The 21725-nt window shown below is 44.4% G+C and overlaps 1 protein-coding gene across 2 annotated transcripts; it reads left to right on the top strand.

The window, feature by feature from the left end:
- Positions 1–1497: 1497 nt before the first annotated feature.
- On the top strand, positions 1498–21689 carry LOC124339195 (E3 ubiquitin-protein ligase HERC2-like). Of its 2 annotated transcripts, none has more exons than XM_046792865.1 (66): positions 1498–1682; positions 1764–2196; positions 2260–2491; positions 2559–2707; positions 2774–2945; positions 3016–3163; positions 3232–3510; positions 3577–3759; positions 3880–4079; positions 4166–4590; positions 4663–4886; positions 4951–5154; positions 5230–5479; positions 5548–5634; positions 5700–6206; positions 6273–6452; positions 6530–6710; positions 6769–6981; positions 7049–7187; positions 7259–7761; positions 7825–8110; positions 8177–8782; positions 8846–9086; positions 9162–9417; positions 9492–9766; positions 9832–10071; positions 10139–10545; positions 10613–10887; positions 10959–11049; positions 11117–11252; positions 11323–11436; positions 11508–11713; positions 11780–11981; positions 12048–12218; positions 12295–12477; positions 12547–12639; positions 12700–12821; positions 12885–13046; positions 13107–13313; positions 13389–13616; positions 13699–14716; positions 14793–15200; positions 15270–15461; positions 15532–15699; positions 15780–15866; positions 15951–16136; positions 16254–16409; positions 16493–16655; positions 16727–16847; positions 16913–17028; positions 17096–17313; positions 17376–17577; positions 17651–17844; positions 17939–18058; positions 18550–18597; positions 18692–18874; positions 18946–18983; positions 19086–19175; positions 19295–19458; positions 19533–19719; positions 19837–20044; positions 20124–20157; positions 20243–20480; positions 20553–21055; positions 21125–21176; positions 21303–21689. In XM_046792865.1, exons 2-66 carry the CDS (start codon positions 1797–1799, stop codon positions 21534–21536), a joined length of 14505 nt encoding a protein of 4834 aa, XP_046648821.1. In that variant the 5' UTR covers positions 1498–1682; positions 1764–1796; the 3' UTR covers positions 21537–21689. The 2 variants fall into 2 exon arrangements, with proteins under 2 accessions (XP_046648821.1, XP_046648820.1); XM_046792864.1 differs by having other exon boundaries at positions 13371–13616.
- Positions 21690–21725: the final 36 nt, after the last annotated feature.

The raw sequence follows: 21725 nt of genomic DNA, 5'->3' as shown, positions 1-21725 counted from the left end.
GATTAAAAAGCTCACAATTGAGACAACACAGTCCGATATGGTCTGTCCGTTCACCCGTAAAAATCAGTTCTATATAAAGTTACTTTATACATGTGTCGAAGCTGTTGGGGGCTGATGGCAACTAGCCAGTATATTAAACAAGGAGCTATTGTCGACGGCGTCCGCGGTATTAAGTCACCGCGGTAGTTCCAACACTGGCCGACGCATCGAATCAAACTAGGTATGTGATGTGCTGCTGCTGTTATTTCCAATTTGGTCCTTTGCGTGCTCATGTGTTTATAGTTTCGGTTACAGGATTCGTATATACCCGACACGGAGCTGCAATGCATGCGTGACAGCAGACAGGTTTTATTTATATATTATATGTCGTAGTTGCAGTAGCCTGTGTTTTTTTTCGCCAGAGTGCTGCTGCAACGACCTTGCTATATCCGAGTCTGTGTGTGCATACACTCTCGCCCTCCCAGTATGCCAAATTGATCAAAATCCGCTTTTGGGCATTTGTATTATTATTCACTTTTGATTATTGGAAAATCAGCAACTTTCGATGAATCCTATCTATGTGCATGACCATAAAAGCAATGATGGAAATTCGAATGCTAATTTCATCAGTTTTCAAGTGAGTTTTCGTGAAATGCAAACCAGCTTGACAATTTTTTTACTGTAAGAATAATGTGCTGTGGGCGTCAACTTGAGCGCGGTTAGCGTTGGCAAACGAGAAGCAAAGTCGAATCAGGCAGAAATGAAATCCTCACTAATAATTCCGAAGTAATATTCGATTCCTTATTTTCCTTATTTTATCGTGCCATGTAGCTGCTAGCAGGTTACTCCTTTGCGCCGCTGCAATCGCCCCGTACGTGAGTACCTGATTGATTTATTATATAATTTATATTCCATCCCGGTGCTGAAATGGGAAATGCGTTCAACTTTTCGATCTTCAAACTAGACGGTAACCGGTCACTGGCGAGCAGCACGGCAATTGTGGGAGGGTAGCTGCTGTGTCTGTGTGTAGTCAAGATCGAGAGACGGAAGGGCTGATGGCCATCTCAGTGGGTTATATGCAATATTTTTGAAAAACACTTCTAACAAAAAGTAATCAGAATTAAATTTCCGATTTTTTTGTGTAAAAAAAAAAATACACAAAAAAAATCGGAAATTTAATTTTAAAAAAAAATTACACAAAAAAATCGGAAATTTAATTCTGATTACTTTTTGTTAGAAGTGTTTTTCAAAAATATTGCATATAACCCCTGCTATTTAACAAAATCATCGGCGGGTAATCAGCTGTTCCACACAAGCTTATGGGGAAACCGCTGAAAACTGCCATCTCTATCTCTACCTCATTGTGCTGCCAACTGGTGGGTGGCTTCCAGTCCCCGGACTCCTATCCCTTACAGTCCTTACAGCGCGGGATAGGACTGCTTTCTCTATACTCCTCCCTGGTCTATGCTCTATGGTCCAACCTCCAACGCGATACCAGCGCCACCGCGCAACGTCGTCTGCTGAAATTAAAAAATATGTCAGGCCGTCACCGTCAGAGACTCAGTGGTGGACTCAGGGTACATGGAATAAAACAATTGCAGCTTTTCAACAAAAGTTTTATTCTTTTCTTAGTGGCATAATATTGCAAATTGCGAATTTCGTTTTTCAGTTTCAGCTTTTACTTCATCCACATAATAAATACAGTAATTTAATTCATCTATAAAACAGTTATTTCCACCTTATGATTAAATGTTGATGTTGTTTATATTTGTTAAACCATTCAGGTTTAATGGAAGATTGAATTTGCTTATTCCAACATGCCAGCGCCAACTTCTGCTATTCTTCCCCAACCAAATGCTTCTTCTAAGACAATTTTTGTCAACCATATGAGCACAAAAAAGCAAATGAATAACACACTGCAAAATAGTCACGATTTTGGAATGATGAAGTTTGATCTTCAGTTACTTCTTGAAAGGCAATCTCTAAATGAAACCTGGAACAAATTAGTGAAAAATGGGTTGCTAACATCAGATCAGATAAACCTGAATGTTGATGGAATTAACAATAAAACTATTGGTTCCCCAAGTGGGAATTTCCCTTGTGCTTGCTGTGATGGTGAGTGTGATTTAAAATGTCAAACTCTCTCTCAAAACTCTACCAGTTCGGAAAAACCAGTAGTCAAATTTCTCAATTCCTGGGCATGGAACAAGGATGTTGGTAAGTTTCATTTTATTATGAATAAAGCTAATAATAAAAATAACATTTTATTTTTCACAAAAGGTTTAGACAGCATGTTTGAATTTAGGAAGAATTTGGAGTTGCAATTAGAAGATCTGTGCACAAAATCTGCTCAGAGCACCTTGTGTCTTCAGAATTTACTGAAACAACTAACACTTTTCCGTCGGCACATTGAAGAAATAGGGAAAGTTCGCCATGTCGAAGATTCGAGAGCCAGGATTATTGGGGGTTTGAACAAAGATGAATTGGATAAATCCAATGTCCAAAGAAAATGGTAGTACCAAAATATATTTGAATAACAAAATCTTGAACTGTGGTAATACAAAGACTTCACATACTAGGGTGTATGAAGAGATAGATAGTACTTCAACAGAGAAGAACAAAAATGTCTCGTCGTCACCTCGAACCATAATGACTACCTTAACTGAAGTAGGATCTAATGCTGCTCTCAATTTTCTCTTTGCATTTTTTCGTCGGGCTTGGCAATCAGGTTAGTATCTCAGCAGGTGTTATCTATAACTAAAACATTTGTCATCCCATTATTTGTTTTGAATAGGTGAAGACGGAGATGCTTGTTTTGAGTTGCTGGTTCATGCGCTTGAATCACTTCGCAGTTTACCTCCTACCTCAATTTTTCACCTACTACATCAGAGGGATAATAACACGTTTGGATTGTGGTTTAGACTGCTCGACAAGTCCACCTCTTTTCTGCGTTCCATTGTTTTCGAGTACGCTTGATAAGATTATGAGATTTTATTACGTCAAAATGTTAATAATTTTTTAAAATGATTTCTTCAGGGAAAATTCTTGCTCTATTCCTCTTCGAGATAGGCAAGTGGCACTGCAGCTTTTGTTAGAAGTCAGCATTCAACGTGGTAGCCTTCTCTGCGTTTTACAAACTGTTCACCTTTTACTCGAGTTGTGGGACGTTGAAGAGAGTGGACAAGTAATTCTTAAATCATCATTTTTAAAATTATTTCTTCATCTATTGGATTTTTTATTTTTTTTTATTAGGACAATCGTTCTAATAATCGAGGACTCACGGTTGCTCCTTTGATACTAACTCTCCGACGATGGAGTGCCGTCCAGCAAGCACAAACTGGTTCATCCAAAGAGTACATCGACGAAATGTATGCTACTAGTCCATCGGCTTGTCTCTTGAGGCAGGCTAGCTTATCGCCCGAACCAGAAGATGGTGACAAAGATGTCGATGTTGATCTCTATCAAGCCGCTGTTCTGATTTTGGCTCATTTGGATCGATTAGCATCTCCATTTATTCAAACATTTAAATCGGTACTTCATTTCAATTTCGCTAATTCTTTGCAGACTTGTGATTTGTTTTACATTGCCATTTTTTAGGATCGCGTAGTTATGGAAAATACTTTAATTCGATTGGATTTGAGCGCCGCTACGGTGGATCGGTTCACAGTAGTCCAGAAACTTCCAATAACGATAGATCAAGTTGTCTGCACAGCCCTTGGTCTCCTGATTCTTTCCGGCGATGGCAAAGTGTACACAATCAGCTACAACGATCAAGAACCGGTCAGTTTAGTCTTGCTCAGGTTGTTAATATTTAGAGACATGTTCAATCAAATTATTTTCCGTTTGTTCACTAAGCAATAAACAAAGACATGCTGATCCATTTATTTGTTTATTTCTTAGACGCTTAGAAACCTCAACTGTTTTTCAGCCTTTCCTGTTGCTGAAATTGGATTTATGGCAGGCAACTGTGTGTGTGCCGTTCTTACTCATTCGGGACAAGTTTACTTGTGGCCTTGGATGGAAGATAGCGACGACAATCCAACAATGGTCATCATTTCTGATCAAGATATTGTTCGAATTAGTTGTGGAGATGAATATGGGTAAAAATTTCCGTTTTCTTTCTCTTCTTCCTCTCGAAAAGTTGTACATAATTTGTTAATTATGTGGTTGTTTATTCCCCATTCAGGGTTGCGTTGTCCAAGAACGGAGAAATTTACATTTGGGGTGTTCAATCGAGTGGTTCGCAGCAAGCTGTGTTGTTTTCCCATTTCTGTTCTCAGAGAATAGTAGATGTTCATTGCTGCTTTGATCATGCTGCTGTCGTCACCGAGGCTGGGAGTGTCCACTGCTTTCTTCTAAGCGAAGCGTTTGGCAGTCAAAACAGTCACATCAGTCGTGCCGCTGCAGCTCACAATAGCCCCGTGGAATCTTTGTTACCGTATAACATTCAGAGGGTCTGGCTGCTCCCCGTAGACCAGTGCAACCCATACAGCTGCAACTGTTGCATCGTAGGACTAACAGACAAAGGTTCCCTGTACGTCAGTCCAGCTCCGTCGAATCAGCAACGATGGATGCATCACGTAGGGGCCATTTTGATCAAAGGCCTAGATGGTTGGAATGAATAATTAATTTTTCATCGTGTCATCCAAGATTGATTTTTTACACATTTATACTCATTCATAGGGCGAAGAATTGCACAAGTTGAAGCCGCTCACAAATTTCTACTCGTCCGAACGGATAACGGACAGGTGTTTGGGTGGTTTCCTTCTGAAAAATTTCCGAGTTCACAGACTTCACATAATGGCCAGTCGTGGAATTCCGCCTTCCAGAATCGCTGGCCAATTCACGTCACGCCAATAGCGGAACTGAATTCTTCCTTTCAAGGAATTGCAACGGATGGAAGCCAGGTGAATTCGTTTAGAAAATAATTGTTACTTTCGTAGATAAATGCAATTCATTTTTCGTCGACAGATCTTTGCTTGGGGTAACTCGAGTCTGAAACCAGTGTCGGCAGAATACCTGCCCTACATTTTGGAACCAGTTAGCGAGACCCTTGAAATGTTGGAACAATTATTGGAACGCGTCTGCGTTCATTTGGATCCTCTATCTGATTGGCCGCCTCCACAGGACGTTGAGTGCATAGCTGTTGCCTCATTGAATTTACTCAGGCTTCAGGTATGAACACTTATTGTTAAGTGATGATCCTATTTTTCTTTTTCAAACGATGAATTTTGCTTTTTCATTCGTTAGTTTCAATGGATTTTGAGTCACGGAGATCAAGCAGGCATTGAAGTTGGACATCACGGCTGCTCCTTGCCTGTGTTGCAGCGTTTGAAGAACCACGTTATTGCTCTTGCAGGTGGAAATCCAAATCTGGGTGCTGTACAAGTTACAGCTCAAGCTGTTCTCCAATTGGCTTGGAGTCTTCTTTTGCCTACTGCTTCAGAAAGAGCTTCGGCGTTGGCGACACTTTTGCAAAGAGACGACGAATATGATAGTTGTATGTCCACAGAGAGATGCATTTTATTGGCTTGCCATCATGTAAGATAATTTCAATTTGTCTTTAAGGTGGTGGACGTTTCATGGCTGATTTATTGGTGACTTCCATGATGGCGGATGGAGGCTTAGAAGCAGCTTTCGAAGCTTCATTGTTAGGTAAACCAGATAAAACCAATTTAATTCGAGTAATTTTTATTGTATGTTTCTATCAAATTTTTCAGCTGAAGCAAATGATCTTGAGATCAACGGACGATGCAATAACGACGCGGTATTGAGAATTCAGACTCAGGTCGTGAACAACCCATTAACTCAACGAGCAATGGACGATGCTGCCAACAAGGCCAAACTCCGCACACCTGAAGCTGTGTCTAATCAGTTCACATCTTCCAGCGTTCCTTTGCCGCAACTCGTCCACCAGTTGCTAAGGAATTTCAGTCAGCAATCTTTAAGCGCATTGCGCAACATTGGGTGTTGTGATGAGACGGAGGAGACGCCGCCTGTTGCCAGCGATCCCGGACTTCAATTGCTGCTGCAGTTCCAGCGGTTGCTACTTATTCGGTTATACTCTGAGGATTCTTTCAACGTGGCTGCCAGCGGTTTACTATTCAAGTACGTGTCTTGGCTGTGCGATCACACCAAGGAAAACCTTGAAGCTTGCTCTGTTTTGCTGGGGCAACAGCCTAGCGCCGTCAGCGGCATAATGACTGCAATTCGCAATAGCGTTGTTGGTATGCTAATAGAAAATCAACTGATTTGTTTTCATGATTGTTGTTCTAAAGACTTGTATCTTTTAGGTATCCTCTTGGCTGAATTCGTCATCGGACTCATTCTTTTAGAGCAACAGCGTCCGGAGCATCATCTAAATTTGCCTCTGGATCAGCTGAGTTCTATACTTGCCCTCCTAAACAAAGTGGCCGGGCAATTGCCCATGCAGTTTATGGAGAGAGAGATTGTATCGTGGCCGGGCGTCTTTGGTAAGCGTGTTCATCATCACTTGATTATTTTACGGATGGCCAGGATTTAGTGGGCTACAATGTTTCTCGTCACACAGCTTGGCCTACATCCGTCAATGAATCTTCTCAGCTGAATGGCACACCGCAACATCGACCGTCGGTTCCGAAACAACTTCAAACATTGCCGCTGATTCGCCGGGCGGAATTCGAGAACCATAACAAAGATGGAGGACTGTGGTTGATCATCAGTGGCAAAATCTACGACATTCAAGATTTCAAGTATGACATTTCAATACTAAATGCAAAACTCCAGAAAATGTAAATGATTTGAATGTAGAACGATAGCCCCTTGTGGTGGGGAACTCCTTGTCCGATGGGCTGGATGTGATGCGACCGATGCTTTTATGGGGGCTTGTCACTCCGCTTCGGCTCAGGCCTTACTACAAACCTTTTGCGTGGGAACGCTAGAGCAAGAAGAATTGGATGAAGATAAACAGAAAGAAACTTGTAATGTTTCCGTCCCATTATCTAGTGCCGCCGCGATTGAAAGGTACTTTTTCAAATTTCATTCTTTTTGCTATAGTTCTACTTTATTTAAAAAAAAAATGATTTTTTAGTTTCAGAGATTTGGCCTTCCATTTGAGTATCTTGATCGGGGCAAATTCCCGAAAATTAATCCGCTCACTTCATTTGCAACCTTTGAAAGACAACTCTTCTTCGTGGTTAAACGCAACTTTCTTTAAAGGCGGCTTACAGGTAAACTTATATTTTACTATATAACATCTACAGCCAGAAAAAAGGAATTGTTTGTAATAATTTCAACTTAGGACCAATTACCCCTTGATCCGTTCAATGAGGAAAAAGGTGACGTGCGGACATGTGGCAGCAGTTGCCCTCCTTCCGTGGCTTCAACTCCTTGCGACGTTCCTGCAATTCCGGAAGAGCCTCTGGAAACTCCCGTTTCAGAATTTGAACGTCTGCAATTCTGGTTGTACCAGTTGGCAGAGAAAACCTCCGAGATGGAAGAACTTCCGTTGCGATCATTTCGCTCAATGGTGATTCACAATCAACTACTGTCTGGACCACCCAACTTGGACCAAGATCATCCATTGGAGGAAGTTGGTTGGCTCTTGCTTGCAGTCTTGCTTTACCATCACGGTGCTGCCGGTTTGGTGTTTAACAAAACGCAAATAGAAGCAAAAGCGCTACCAGCCGAAATCCTGGTGCTTTTTAAGACCGTCCAGCGATGCAAGTGGCAACTTTTTCAACAGCGCCAAAAAATAGACCAGTCGCACAAGGAAGTTTGTAGTCCCGTAATGGATAAGTGCAGGTATAACCATTTAACCTATCTGCGTAATATGCCTGTTGTCATTTTGCTTGAATTATTTTATAGGTTTCTACTCTATGAAGTTAAACCAGCTGTGAAACTCCAGCAGTCACGTAGCCCGACTGAAAATTCGTCTAGATTCCGGCAGTTAGTCAAGTCTTATTGGCACTCGGTTGTCGTATCAGATGCTTCCGCCGCTTCGTCCGATATTAGCCGTGAGACGTCTGTAGCAGAATCGAAAATTGGGGAAGATTATAAATTAGACCCTTTACTGACAAACGACATCGTGAATTTCGTTTGCAACAGCGAATTAACTGATGTCGAGTCCCTACGCCGAGCAATTAATTGTCAGGTAATTTTAGAATTTTGTTTGTAATGTTTTTCGCTGCCCAAGCCGACTAAACTTATGTATTTACAGGTTACACGGGCGAATCTTCGGTTGAACGGTTACCGAACCCTTTTGAGACTGTTGTATGCTACCAAGCTCAACGACAGCAGCATGGTTGGCATTTTCATAGGTTTTCTGGGCTGTAACGTAGTCGGAGTTCAGCCAATATCCTCGGTGGAACCGACCCGTTTCGTTTCCGTTCAAGATCGCGCATCTTTGTCTCTGCTCCGTAAGATGCTTCTCCGCTTTTGCGCCAAACAGCTTCAGGCCATCGTGTGGGAGTGCAGGAACCAAAGCACGGACGTCGAGTATCATCCGAAAAGTAGGATCGTTACCTTCCTGCTCTCAATCGTCAGCTCGGCAGCTTTGTCTGGCGAAGAAACCGATACGCTTGTTACTCTTGGAATACCGGCGATTGTGTTGGCGCTAAGGAAACAGCTGGCCTTTCAGTCACAGACACCGCCCATTTCCAAGGTCCAAGTGATTTTGGATGAAGGAGTGAGTCGTAGGAAAGGAGCCATTTCAACCGGCAACGATTCATTGGCGACGCTTGCCCTAAGCGGCCAAGAAGCTGCTGCTGCCATGAAACTTGGCGTCCGTGTCGTAAGAGGACCTGACTGGAAATGGGGCGATCAAGTATAACAATTTTAAATAAATTCAGTGGTAAAATTTATTGACGTTTGTTTAATTCCACGTTAGGATGGAATTCCACCTGGAGAAGGTCGTGTCGTTGGGGATCTGGGCGAAGACGGATGGGTTCGAGTTCAGTGGTATAATGGAGCCACCAATTCCTATCGGATGGGTAGAGAAGACAAGTATGATCTGCGATTGGCTTATCCGACGACTCCGTCTTGCACGGTGACCAAAACCTCGGATTCCGTGACGCCTCAACATGAAACTATCAATGAACAACTTCATCAGTGCTTTCCGCAAATCACTTGTGAGTTCTTTTTACTCCCCCCAAATAATGGTCTATATGTGGCCATTAATGAGCGTATTTGTTTTTGGTTCAAAGGTCCTTTCGATTCCAAAGGCCCGAAGCACACCTTACTTGCACTTTGCGACACTTTCTTGCTGTCCCATTTCCTTCAAATTGCCACTCGCCCATCTTCAAATGATTCGTCGTTGGCATTGACCGTGCGGACGTGGCGAGCGAATGTTGAGAGCCGCTACATCGACAACCAGTTGCAAGATACGCAGTGGACGGATCTCCCTTTCATTCGTACAATTGCGGCCGTTTCACTCAACAGCCCATGCTCCGCCGTACACAAGTTCGTATAGAAATTGTGTTTTCAATTATCTTTGTTTCATCATAATTCATTGAGATTTTGTGTGAATTCGATAGAGAATTTTGTTCACCCCTGTGGCTGCAACTGCTAGTGAAACTCATTAAAGCTGGCGGTGATCCAGTGTGCGAAGAAACTTCATTTTCACTGACCGCTCAACTTCAAGCCATCGACTTGCTGCGAGTCTTACTGCCAGAGTGGACCGGCACTGTTGACCAACAGAAAGAATTTCTGATCCAGCTGGTGGACCTTTTAGCTGAGCATGTTTTGCTGACTAAACCAGACGTCGTTCTCGAAATGGCACATTCTGAAAATCGCCCGTCACAGAGTGATGGTACACAACTTTTGCGAAACTTTTCTTCTTTTGATGTGTCATTATTTAATTGAATCTTCACTTAGACTCGGACGTGGCTGTTCCCAAGGTCCCCTTGACGAGCTGCTACAACGCAACGATAGCCGATGCTCTGGTTGGCCTACTGCGTCACTTGTACACGTTCCCCAAGTGGACCCCGCTGATCACTCACCTGTTGCTACGTTCCAGCACAGGCAACCACTACGCGGCGTCTTTAGCATTTATTGGTGGTGTCACAAATAAACCAAGGATCGGAGGCGACATCGTCACTTTGGATGGCCGCTACGGTAAATTTTGGCTATTTTTCATTTGGTTCATTACAAATGGTTTTTAATTTAATGTTGTTGAACGTAGGCGCTGTTATATGTATTCGTCCCAGTGGACAACTTCATGTGCAACTGCGAACTTCAGGAGAAGTGGTTTTTGTTCCATTGACGTCAGTCCGGGCTACTCACAGTCTGATGGAGACGCGCCACATGCCTCTGACACACGAAATAGTCGCTTTCTTCATCCAGCTCTTAACCGCGGCCACCGAGGAAATGGAAAAAGTCGAGGGATTCGATGAAGATCTGTTACGGGAGCAGCTCATCAAGGCTCTGCAACTGAAAGCCTCTCGAGCTATTTTGTTGCATCCGGAATGCTTGCAGTTGGCTTTGATGAGCCCCGTTTCTGATGAACCATCCGAGGCGGCTGCTTTACAGAGTTCATCGCCATTCCAGACTCCAACACTCGTTACAGTGCGCACTGCATCCGCCAGTTTGGTAAAATTCATCTTTCATTTTAAATTGATCTCTTACGCAATATTTATCTTTTTGTGTTTGTTTTCAGTCGGGCCCTTATTCTCTGGCGTCTTCTTTGCCGGCCGTGACAAGTCTGTCTAATTTGGAATCACCTGGACTGCAAAAGTCCCACTCCCTTCCGGAGTTAGACCAACAACCGCGTTCTTCTAACGGAGGTCAATCATCGACGGATCGGTTGCTCCTTCACCATTTACTACAAAAGGCGCGACTATCCTGCCCAGTCAAAGCTACATTAACCAGGGAGGAGCTTGAAACGGCGACAGAGGATTTATTGCAACATTTGACCTACCTTGCTCAGACTGGGTAAGTAACTTTTCATTGAATGGCTGTTTATGTATTGAATTTCAACCGTTTGGTTTCTTTGTTGGGTGTAGCCAAATTCCGCCAGACGCCAAAACCACCCAGCCCACAGAAGAGTCTTCTACGTTTGTAACTGACGGAGGTCGAGGATCCACTCCAGTGCGGGTAAGTGACGTCCATCCGTAATGAATAGGTTAGTCTTGATTGTTTTCCATCTTATTGTGTATTACAGGATCCACCTTCTGAAGATCAAGAATTAGCTGAAGAGGAAAAACCAAATAACGGAGGGCCTCCATCTCCTCTCATGTTGCAATTGATGGAAATTGGATTCTCGAGAACTTCAGTCGAAATGGCTTTTAAAACATTGGGTACATCCAACAGCCTTTTTTTATTTAAGATTTAAGATTTGTTTCACTGTTCTTTTTGTTTTCAATTTAGGGAGTGAAAGTGTGTCAAGTATTGAAGATGTTATCAACTGGTTATTGGAAAATCCGGATATGTCAGGCTCAGAGATGATGGAATCGGACGGAAGGGAGGCCGCTGCCGTTGAGGGTATTGCAAATTGTTTGTCTTTTTAAAAAAACTATCATTTTCACTGTTGAGTTTTGTTGTTATGAAATCAGGATCAGAGGCAGTTCTACAGCCGATATCTTCATACTTGCGTCAATCAGACTTTGCCAGCAGCGACGATTACGCGGCCTACATTCGCGATCATATTGCCATTGGAATGCACGTCCGTTGTTGTCGCAGCTACGACGATCTTGGTGAAGGCGATGTCGGGCACGTGGTTCAGCTTGATCGTGATGGACTTCACGATTTGAATCTCCAAGTAATTCTTATTCTTTTTTTAATGTTAAAAAGATGAAGATAATTAATGTCAAATTTCTCTCATCAGGTTGAATGGCAGCAAAAAGGAGGCACTTATTGGGTCAGATACGTTCACGTTGAAATAATTGGATTTGTAAATCCTGGCACAGCTAAGAACTCTAAGTCGGCAAACATTGGCGTCGGCGATCGGGTTCGCGTCAAAGCACAAATAGCTACACCAAAGTATAAGTGGGGATCTGTCACTCATCGCAGTGTTGGTGTTGTGATTGGTAGGCGTTTCGAAATTGATTTTCTTCTCGCTAAGTTGACAGTAATTGATTGAATTTGTTTTCTAGGAATTGAAAGCAATGGCGACATTACAGTCAATTTCCCTGAGCAAAACCGTTGGACCGGATTATTGGCCGAAATGGAGCGCGTCGAACCATCGGAATCGAACGTGACCGCCAACCCTCCGTCCCCCCAGTTGGGATCTTTCGATAGCGCCACCGTAGCTGCTACGTTGCAAGGTAGACTGTCGCTCTTTAAATCAGATTTTCGATTCATTTTTGTGCTGAATTAAATCAAAAATTCTTGATCAATTAGATCTTGGAGAAACTTCACTGGCGGTGGCTCATCCACTTGTCCTGTGCGACGGCTTTGACTTGATGCCCATTCGAGGGCCACGGTTCACCTGCCGAGTGTGCGAGGAGTTCAACCTTTGCCAGCAGTGTTTCAATTCGACTAGCATCGGACATCGCCATCCATTCAACAGAATTGGGCATCCAGGTAGTAGTGTTGATACCATCACACTTTCAAATCGATTATTTATTGATTGCCGAACTTTTTAATTCCTAGGTGGAGCTTCGGTTTACGCCGGTCGTCCTGGACGGAAAGTCCAACCCGCGCCAACAGTCAAAGATTTCGTGTGCAACACTCGAACGAACGCAGGTAACCGCAAAATTCATCACAGAAAATGTTGATTTAGTTAATTCAATTGATGTTGTTAAGGACTCATTACTGACTGGGAGTGCTGTGTCAAATCTCTGTGGGTCTCCTCGCGTGAAAACTGGGCCCACAGACTACTGGATCGCACGTCTAGCTTTTGGCAGAGCTGTGGAATGCAGGGCAAGGTAATGTAAAAGATGTCAAAGATCAAGAGGAGCGTTGGTCTCAAAATAATCTCATTTATGCAGCATTGGATTCGGATGGAGTTGCATCCGGATGTCGTCGTCCATTCATTGAAAGTGCTGGTTGATCCAGCCGACGGAAGTTACACTCCATCTCTCTTAATAATATCAGCAGCGGATTCTCTGAGTGGGATGAAAGAGGTGGCCGCTGTATCGGTTGGATTGCAGGTAAAACAACCAACGACGGATGAATCTAATTCCGGATAAATTTATTTTGTTGAACTACAGGATACGTGGGTGAGTCTCGTGTCACCGCAGCAAATGCAGCAACCGTATCGGTTCATCGAAGTGGCCATCAAGCAATGCCGCAACGGAGGGATCGATTGCAAGGTTCACGGCATTCAATTGGTGGGGAGAAACGTCGGCAATTCCTTGCCGCTGGACGACAGTGCGGCATTGGCTCGACTGCTTCCCCCAGACTTCGAATTCGAACAGGTAAAATTTACATCTCAGCTTTTTTGGACTTGATTTGACTAATAATAATCTGATCAGTGCATTAAATTAACGCAGGGAGATTCTGCGTTCAACAAGAGCCAGCAATCAGTCATTCAACCCATCAGCTCCGTTAGCGGCGCCAAACGAGTCTACGTGTGGGGTCTAAACGACAAAGAGCAACTCGGCGGCCCTAAAGGTTCCAAAATCAAAGTCCCTCAAGCCGTCGACTGGACGGTTTCACTTCAACCAATCAGTGTGGCCGGAGGATCGAAATCGCTTTTCCTCGTCACACAGAGTGGCAAGGTATTAGAAGCATGAAGACCCAGTTGTTTCTTTCTAGTTATTTACACTCGATTTTTTTTTATTAAAAATGATTTCAATATAGGCCTATGCTTGCGGAGAAGGTAGCAACGGACGACTGGGATTGGGTCATTCGAGAAACGTCAACTCGCCACATCAAATCACCGCTCTGTCGCAGCACGTCGTACGGAAAGTAGCCGTGCATTCCGGCGGACGCCACGCCTTGGCTCTGACCGCCGATGGCCGAGTATTCTCCTGGGGTGAAGGGGACGATGGCAAACTCGGCCACGGAGATGTCACTTCCCTGGACACGCCCCGTTGCATCGAAGCTCTCAATGGATTTCGCGTACGAGACGTGGCTGCCGGAAGTAACCACAGTGCAGCAGTCACATCATCCGGTGAATTGTACACGTGGGGTCTCGGAGAGTACGGCCGTCTGGGACATGGAGATAACCTCACACAGCTGACACCCAAACGCGTCGAGTCCCTGGTCGGCCAGCGTGTTGTTCAGGTGTCGTGCGGGAGCAGAGATGCCCAAACTCTGGCACTGGTCGAAGGAGGACTCGTTTATTCCTGGGGAGACGGCGATTTTGGCAAGTTGGGACGCGGTGGATCTGAGGGTTGCTCATCCCCTTGTCTGGTGGACAAACTCTCTGGACTGGGAGTCTGTCACGTGGAGTGCGGTGCCCAATTCTCAGTTGCATTGACCTGCAACGGACACGTCTACACCTGGGGCAAAGGGGACTATTTCCGTCTAGGCCACGGATCGGATCAACACGTCCGTTGGCCGACTTTAGTGGAGGGGCTCAGAGGCAAAAAAGTGATTGGAGTGTCGGTTGGAGCTCTGCATTGCTTGGCAGTCACCGATGCTGGACAAGTCTTTGCCTGGGGAGATAATGACCATGGCCAGCAAGGCAACGGGAGCATCACAGTCAATCGACGTCCAACTCTAGTTCAAGGCATAGATGGAATCAAGATCACGCGTGTGGCTTGCGGATCGTCGCACAGCGTCGCCTGGACGGCACCCGAACCACCAAGTGTCGCTCCGCCCGAACCCGTTCCGTTTCCCACCATCAAAGATCCTTTAGGCTCTACTGCAGCTGGTAAATTTAAACTAAAAATTAATTTGAATCGATTTCACACTAATTGTTGTTACATTTATGGTCTTATTATCTGCAGGATTGACTGAAAGTTCGGCTGAAATGGGACGCAACTCTACGCAGCCGACTAAAGAAAACAATGCGTCGCTAAGCCGGGCATTGCTGTCGCTGAGCAGTCTGGAAGCTCAACAGCGCGCCCTCCATTGCGTTTTGTATTCGATGCAAATCCAGTTGTGCCGCGATGCCGTCGTCGGCATATTCAGCCAACGGGCCGTGGTGAATGGCGATTCGCCATCTCAGACGGGACAGGCCCAGCTCTCGCCAACCGACAGCATCAACGGAGAAGCTCCCGTCGAACAGTTTGACTGGACTAAATTGATCAAACACAAGGAAACGGCGGCGTTGTGGGAGCTCCTCAAATTGTCCAGCTCGTCCTGCAAGCCGACGTCTTCCGAGGCCCGTACAACTTTGTCCAACGCTCTTCTCGGTTAGTAGTCGATTATCAGGATTTTTAAAAATTTTAATGCTCATATTTCTCATTGATGATTTGGTTTAGCTGCCGCGGCGGAAGAATCGTCGGTTCGCGATTTATTGACGGAATTCTGCGTTGCCGAATTGGAGGAGGTGAGCGGTGAAGGCACCAGCATTCATCATTTCAATGCCGCTGGATTCGGCGTTGGCCTGGGTTTCCCTCAACCAATTGTCCAGGAATCATCGCACCCCTACACCGACGATGTGACGCTGACTGGTAACTAATAACATCACTTGATCGAATTTAATCCCAGGCCGTGTGTATTAAAACGGAAAACCTTTTGTAGGACATGTCGTGTTGCCTGGTGCGGAATCACTGCGGGTCGAGTTTGATCGTCAATGTTCGACAGAAAAGCGACACGATCCGCTGACCCTCTCTGACGGAGTGGGACGTATACTGGCCATTCGGTCAGGAAGGGACTGGGCTGATTGGTCACAAGAAGTTCGCGTTCAAGGTTTTAAATTTAAATTTCATAAGAGATTTGCACCTAGTGTATAAGGATTTAACCGCCAATTACTTGGATTTTAAATGCAGGTAATGAATTGCGTTGGCGATTTACTAGTGACGGGTCTGTAAATGGCTGGGGCTGGAGATTTATCGTTTACCCAGTTATTTCACCAGGTAATTTGTCTATTACCGTTTGTTTTTTATTTGTTTTTTTCTCCTGTGGTTTAAAAATTGCATTTCATTAAAAATATCAAACAGGGGCCACAGCCAGTGGAGAAGTCCAAAGTGAACGTCTGTTACTAGCGCGACCTTCCGTCTCGGTGGTTGCCTGTCTGCTGGATCCTCTGATTAAATATCTAATAAGCTCTCAGTCCCGAAAAGGCCGTTTACCAACCAGACTGGCCATGGCACTCGCCGGCTGTGCTCAACGAAGTGGTTCTTTAAGTATGACATTCAAAAAAACATCAAAGCGGTCTTTTGTTTGTTTGTTTTTTCGTGTCTGATGGAATTAACATGAATGAATACGTAATTTATTGTTACGTTTTCTTTTTCTTTTTATAGGTCCTAAAGACCGAATGTGGGCTCTGCAACGCTTGCGTAGAATACTTTCCACGCCCGGCACCTGCTGCGATGCCTCGCCCGCAGTGATAAGTCTTGAATCGTCAGAAAATTCTGTTGCTCGATCGGCGGTATCTTCGGCCATGATGTCACCGCGAGGTAAAAACATAAAAACACTGCGCATCCGCTCTGTACTGTCTCCGATAGAGTCAATAATATTTGAATTGGTGCGTAATTTTTAGACATAAATCACGGCACACTCGGGAAACTGTTGAGAAACCTCCCAGAAATGTTGTTGCAACAATACGAATACGAAGAGGCTGCCGTGCGCGGAGGCCAGCAATTGCTGCATAGTCCTTTCCTCCAAGTTTTGATTGCGCTGGCCTGCGATCTTCGCTTTGATCGGTTCGATAATTATATCCCTGTCCATCTTGCAATTACGGGAAAACATTTGGTTTTTTTTTTCCCCTGTCTAGATTACCGATTTGCACTAATGACGGATCCCGCTGGTCATGGTTTCGAAGATATTGCGCGGCGGCCAGAGCAGCTACGGGACTCATGCAAAGAATACGGCTGCCGGAATCATTTACGGCCGATGTAAACATTTATTTGATTATTTTAGGGATCTAAAAATTTGTAAAATGGAAATTTTTATTTTTCAGGTCAAGAGAAAAATTTCGGAAATTCAAAATGACGGGGCCAACGTGGGCAACGATCATGAAGATCCAGCCGTGTTTAGTCATGAGCACGATCAGCAATTGTTACAATGGATGAACAGGTATACAATTGCTTATTACGATATCTCTACTGCAAAATTCCAAAATCATGACGTCATAATTTTTCAGTCACCCGGAAGATTGGACCCAAAGCTGGACGGCCGTCGGAGGAGGTCAAATTTACGGTTGGGGTCATAATCATCGAGGGCAGCTTGGTGGCGTCGAAGGGGCTAAAGTCAAAGTGCCGACAGTGTGTGAAGCCTTGTCCGCCCTCCGCCCCATCCAGCTGGCCGGTGGCGAGCAAACGCTTTTCGCCATTACGTCCGACGGAAGAGTCTACGCCACTGGTTGGTCACCTGAAATAATTTTCAATATTAAATAGATATTTGATTCCATTTTTAATCGTCAGGATATGGAGCTGGTGGTCGGCTAGGCATAGGAGGAGCAGAGAGTGTGACTGTGCCGTCACTCTTGGAATCCCTGCAGCACGTTTTCGTTAAGAAAGTGGCCGTTAACTCTGGAGGCAAGCATTGCCTTGCACTCTCGTCCGAAGGTGAAGTCTACAGCTGGGGTGAAGGAGAAGATGGCAAGTTGGGTCATGGAAACAAGCTGTAAGGATCTCTTTCATCATTTTTCATTTCAAATCTTTCAATTGATTAAAATGATTTGATGCTGTTTGGCCAGACCTTGTGATCGACCCCGAATCATTGAATCACTTCGTGGCAAAGATGTGGTGGACGTCGCTTGTGGTGGGGCCCACAGTGCAGCCATCACCGCCTCGGGTGAATTGTACACTTGGGGCAAAGGTCGCTACGGTCGACTCGGTCACGGAGATTCGGATGACCAGCTGAAGCCCAAACTAGTCGAAGCTTTATTAGGTAATGGCCGAGCAAAAATAGCTTACCTGTGCTCTTTTGTGTTTTTCCCAGTTGCCAATTGTTTGGACTTGATTGTTTTTTTTTGTTTGTTTAGGTTATCGCGTAACGGATGTCGCTTGTGGATCTGGAGATGCTCAAACTTGTGCAATCACCGATGAAGAAGGTGGAACTGTATGGTCGTGGGGGGATGGCGACTATGGAAAGCTGGGTCGAGGTCGGTACACAAAGTTTCTTCAAATTCATTTGTATTGGCGATTGAATGTGTCTCTTTTGACGCCGGCGTTGAGAGAAGGGAATTAGCATTAAACATGCGAGCCAGACCAAATAAGTTTACGTAGAATGCAGGATCACGTCGTAGTAGAGAACGGGGCATTTGATTTCTAGTTGAAATATTCCGTTAGGCAATCAATGAAACCATATCCTTCTCTCTATAGTTCCTTGCTTCCCATCTCATTTAAAATGACAAGTTTTTGCGTGACGCAAGTCCTTTTTACACGTCAGACTTTAGTTTAGTTGAGAAGGAAAACTGATTTTCCTGACATCTTCGAGCGCTTAAATTAACATTAAATTCATTGCGCTTCTTTAAGACATTATTAGCGTAAACCTGAAATAGCTTCTCCTGGGTTAAGAGCGCAAGATTTATTTGTGTAATACGATAAATTATTGTTATCGCTTAATAACATATTCTGTTTTTGTTTTTTAAAGGCGGATCGGACGGTTGCAAAATTCCGACCAAGATCGAAAGTTTATCGGGTAAGTGACGACGTGCTTGGTTTAATTTTTTCCATGAAAGACTTGCACCATCTAATGTTGTTTGTTTGTTTATGTTCTTTCGAAATGTCAATAGGTCTGGGCATCATAAAAGTGGAATGTGGAAGCCAATTTTCGGTGGCCCTTAGCAATAATGGATCGGTTTACACTTGGGGTAAAGGCGACTACCACCGTCTGGGACACGGAGTCGACGAGCACGTCCGTCGACCTAAAAAAGTGATGACCCTTCAGGGAAAGAAAGTGATATCCATCTCAACGGGTAATCAAACCAAAAGTCGTCAACATTCTAATTTTATTTTCTCACTCGTCGTCTCATCTATTTCCAAATAGGGGCATTGCATTGTGTTGTTTGCACCGACCAAGGCGAGGTATGTTGTTGTTGTTTGTTTTTTCTGTTCATGCTACTAGCTGCGGATGCGGCGCTATATCCATGTTATCGAATGAAACAAATGTCATTATTTTCCCTCAAGGTCTACACATGGGGCGATAACGACGAAGGTCAACTAGGGGACGGAACGACTACTGGCATTCAAAAGCCTCGACTGGTGGCTGCTTTACAGGTATTCATTTCTTTTCAAAAGTCGAATGGCGGATGCAATCATGTTACATCAGCAGATACAATTTGATAATCTTTGAAAACATTTGAAATCTATTTCTGTATTCTTTTTTTTCTAATTAGAACAAGAAAATCAATCGAGTTAGTTGCGGTTCAGCGCATACTGTTGCCTGGAGCACCTGCAAAGGATGTTCGACGCCGGTTGCTGGAAGCAGCCGCCTGCCAACCAGTATACCCTTGCAATATGATCTGTTGAAAGATATCCCAATACCTGCGCTTCGTAATCGGTAAGTAATTCGCCGGCAGGAGGAAAACAAATCTAATTTCGATCCGGAGTAAATCACACCGTTGTTGCTTATAGTTTGCTGTTGCTGCATCACTTTGCCGAAATCGTGTGCCCGATATTACCGATGCTACCCCTGGGAACGGTCAATTGCAGAGACATGGATGGAAATGTGCTGGAAGAAACGGAAGGAGTGCTTTGCGGAAATCACGATAGACTGAGAGGCATCCTTATGGCGTCCGCCAAAGAAGCCGCTTTTCGCAAAGTAATAAATGAAATTTTTATTTTCTAACAGAAATGGAGTAGTTTATCAGTTAAAATTCAATTTATCTTTTTCATTTGTATTAATGTTTTATTAAATTTTGTATTTAAAAAATGTCAGGTTGTACAGGCAACGATGATTCGAGATCGCCAACACGGTCCGGTTGTGGAACTGAATCGAATTGCCCTCAGACGTTCGCGGGCCACTGGAACGTCGGGCAACGCGGGTCCAAATTCCACCGTCTTCGCTCAGATGGCCAACAAACTTTCTCTGCTGACTTACGACGTCCTCATGTTGCCCCACAGGACGTGGAAAGTCAAATTCGTCGGTATAAAACTTCTCTTTTCGATCCATCCAAATGTGTTCTAAAATAGTAACCGTTACTATAAAATAATTTAAATCCGCAGGAGAAAGCGTCGACGACTGTGGAGGTGGATACAGGTATAAAAACAAATTTGACTTTACTTGACACCATCCAAAATTGAATTGATAGACTAAATTGTTATTTTGAATTGCGGATGCACAGTGAAAGTATCGCCGAGATGTGCGAAGAATTGCAAAACGGAAGCCTGCCACTCCTGATTCTGACTCCAAACGGTCGTGAAGAAGCTGGAACCAATCGGGATTGCTTCATTTTGAACCCGAGTGCCAGCACTGCGCAGAACCTGAAAATGTTTCAATTCCTGGGCGTGTTGATGGGAATCGCCATCCGCACTGGCTCGCCGTTAAGTCTCAATCTCGCCGAACCTACCTGGAAGGCCCTGGTAATTGTCTTTTCTTCGTTAAACTTTATTATTTATCCATCTAAATATTCCAAATTGTGTTTCTACTAAAAGGTCGGTTTGCCTCTGAGCTTGATTGATCTGAATGAAATCGATCGACACTATTGGCCGGCACTCTGCCACATTCGCGACTGCAAAGACGCCGACGGCGATGTGACATTGAGTCAACTGGATTTGCCCTTCTCGACGAGTTCAGCCACGGGGCACGAAGTGGCCCTTTCACCTCACACGCACCGGCGCATCACCCGCGACAATCGCGATCTCTACCTCCAGCTGGCCTTGCATTTTCGGCTCCACGAATTCGACCCGCAGGTGCGGGCCGTCCGCCAGGGGCTCGGTCAGGTCGTGCCTTTGCCTCTGCTCTCCCTGTTCACTGGAGCCGAGCTGGAAGCCATGGTGTGCGGATCGCCTGAAATTCCGCTGGCCCTGCTCAAATCGGTGACCACCTACAAGGGGATCGAGCCTCACTGCGCCCTCGTCCGCTGGTTCTGGGAAGTCATGGAAGAGTATAGCCACGTTGAGCGATCCCTTTTCCTCCGTTTCGTTTGGGGCAGAACGTACGTGTTTTGGTTCCTTTTAATCACGTAATTCAAAATATAACTGATTTGATTAAAAACTTACTCTAGACGTTTACCGAGGACATTGGCGGACTTTCGAGGCCGGGATTTCGTACTCCAGGTAAAAATTGTGGGGCCCCTCCGATACACCCAAAAACTACTGTCATAATATAATTGGAACTTCTTTAGATTTAGATGATGTTCAAAATTCATCTTTAATTTAATTCTGTTTTTTTTTAATTTACAGGTTCTGGACAAGTATAATCCGGCCGATTACTTCCTGCCGGAGAGTTACACGTGCTTCTTTCTGCTCAAGATGCCGCGTTACTCTTGCAAAGCCGTTCTGCGCGAGAAGCTCAGCTACGCCATCCACTTTTGCAAATCGATCGACAACGACGAGTACGCCCGCGTGGCGGCTCCCGAGGTTCTCCTCAACCCACCTGCTCACGAAGACGACGTCGAAAATGAAGCAGAAAACTAAGTCTTTTTTTTTAATTATTATTATAATTGTCCAGTTTGTCCTCAATGATAAAAATTGTTATTCTAAAATTTAGAGAAATTTTCCCTTTTTTCCTTTTCTCTGCCGCTTGTGTTTAATGTCGCACGTACGAATACAGAAAAACTACAAAACATCTATGGGGTGAGAAATTGTTGCATAAATAATATCCAT

Source organism: Daphnia pulicaria, chromosome 1, assembly GCF_021234035.1.
Source record: "Daphnia pulicaria isolate SC F1-1A chromosome 1, SC_F0-13Bv2, whole genome shotgun sequence".
Taxonomy (NCBI): Eukaryota; Metazoa; Arthropoda; class Branchiopoda; order Diplostraca; family Daphniidae; genus Daphnia; species Daphnia pulicaria.
This window is presented reverse-complemented; position numbering and strand designations above follow the sequence as displayed.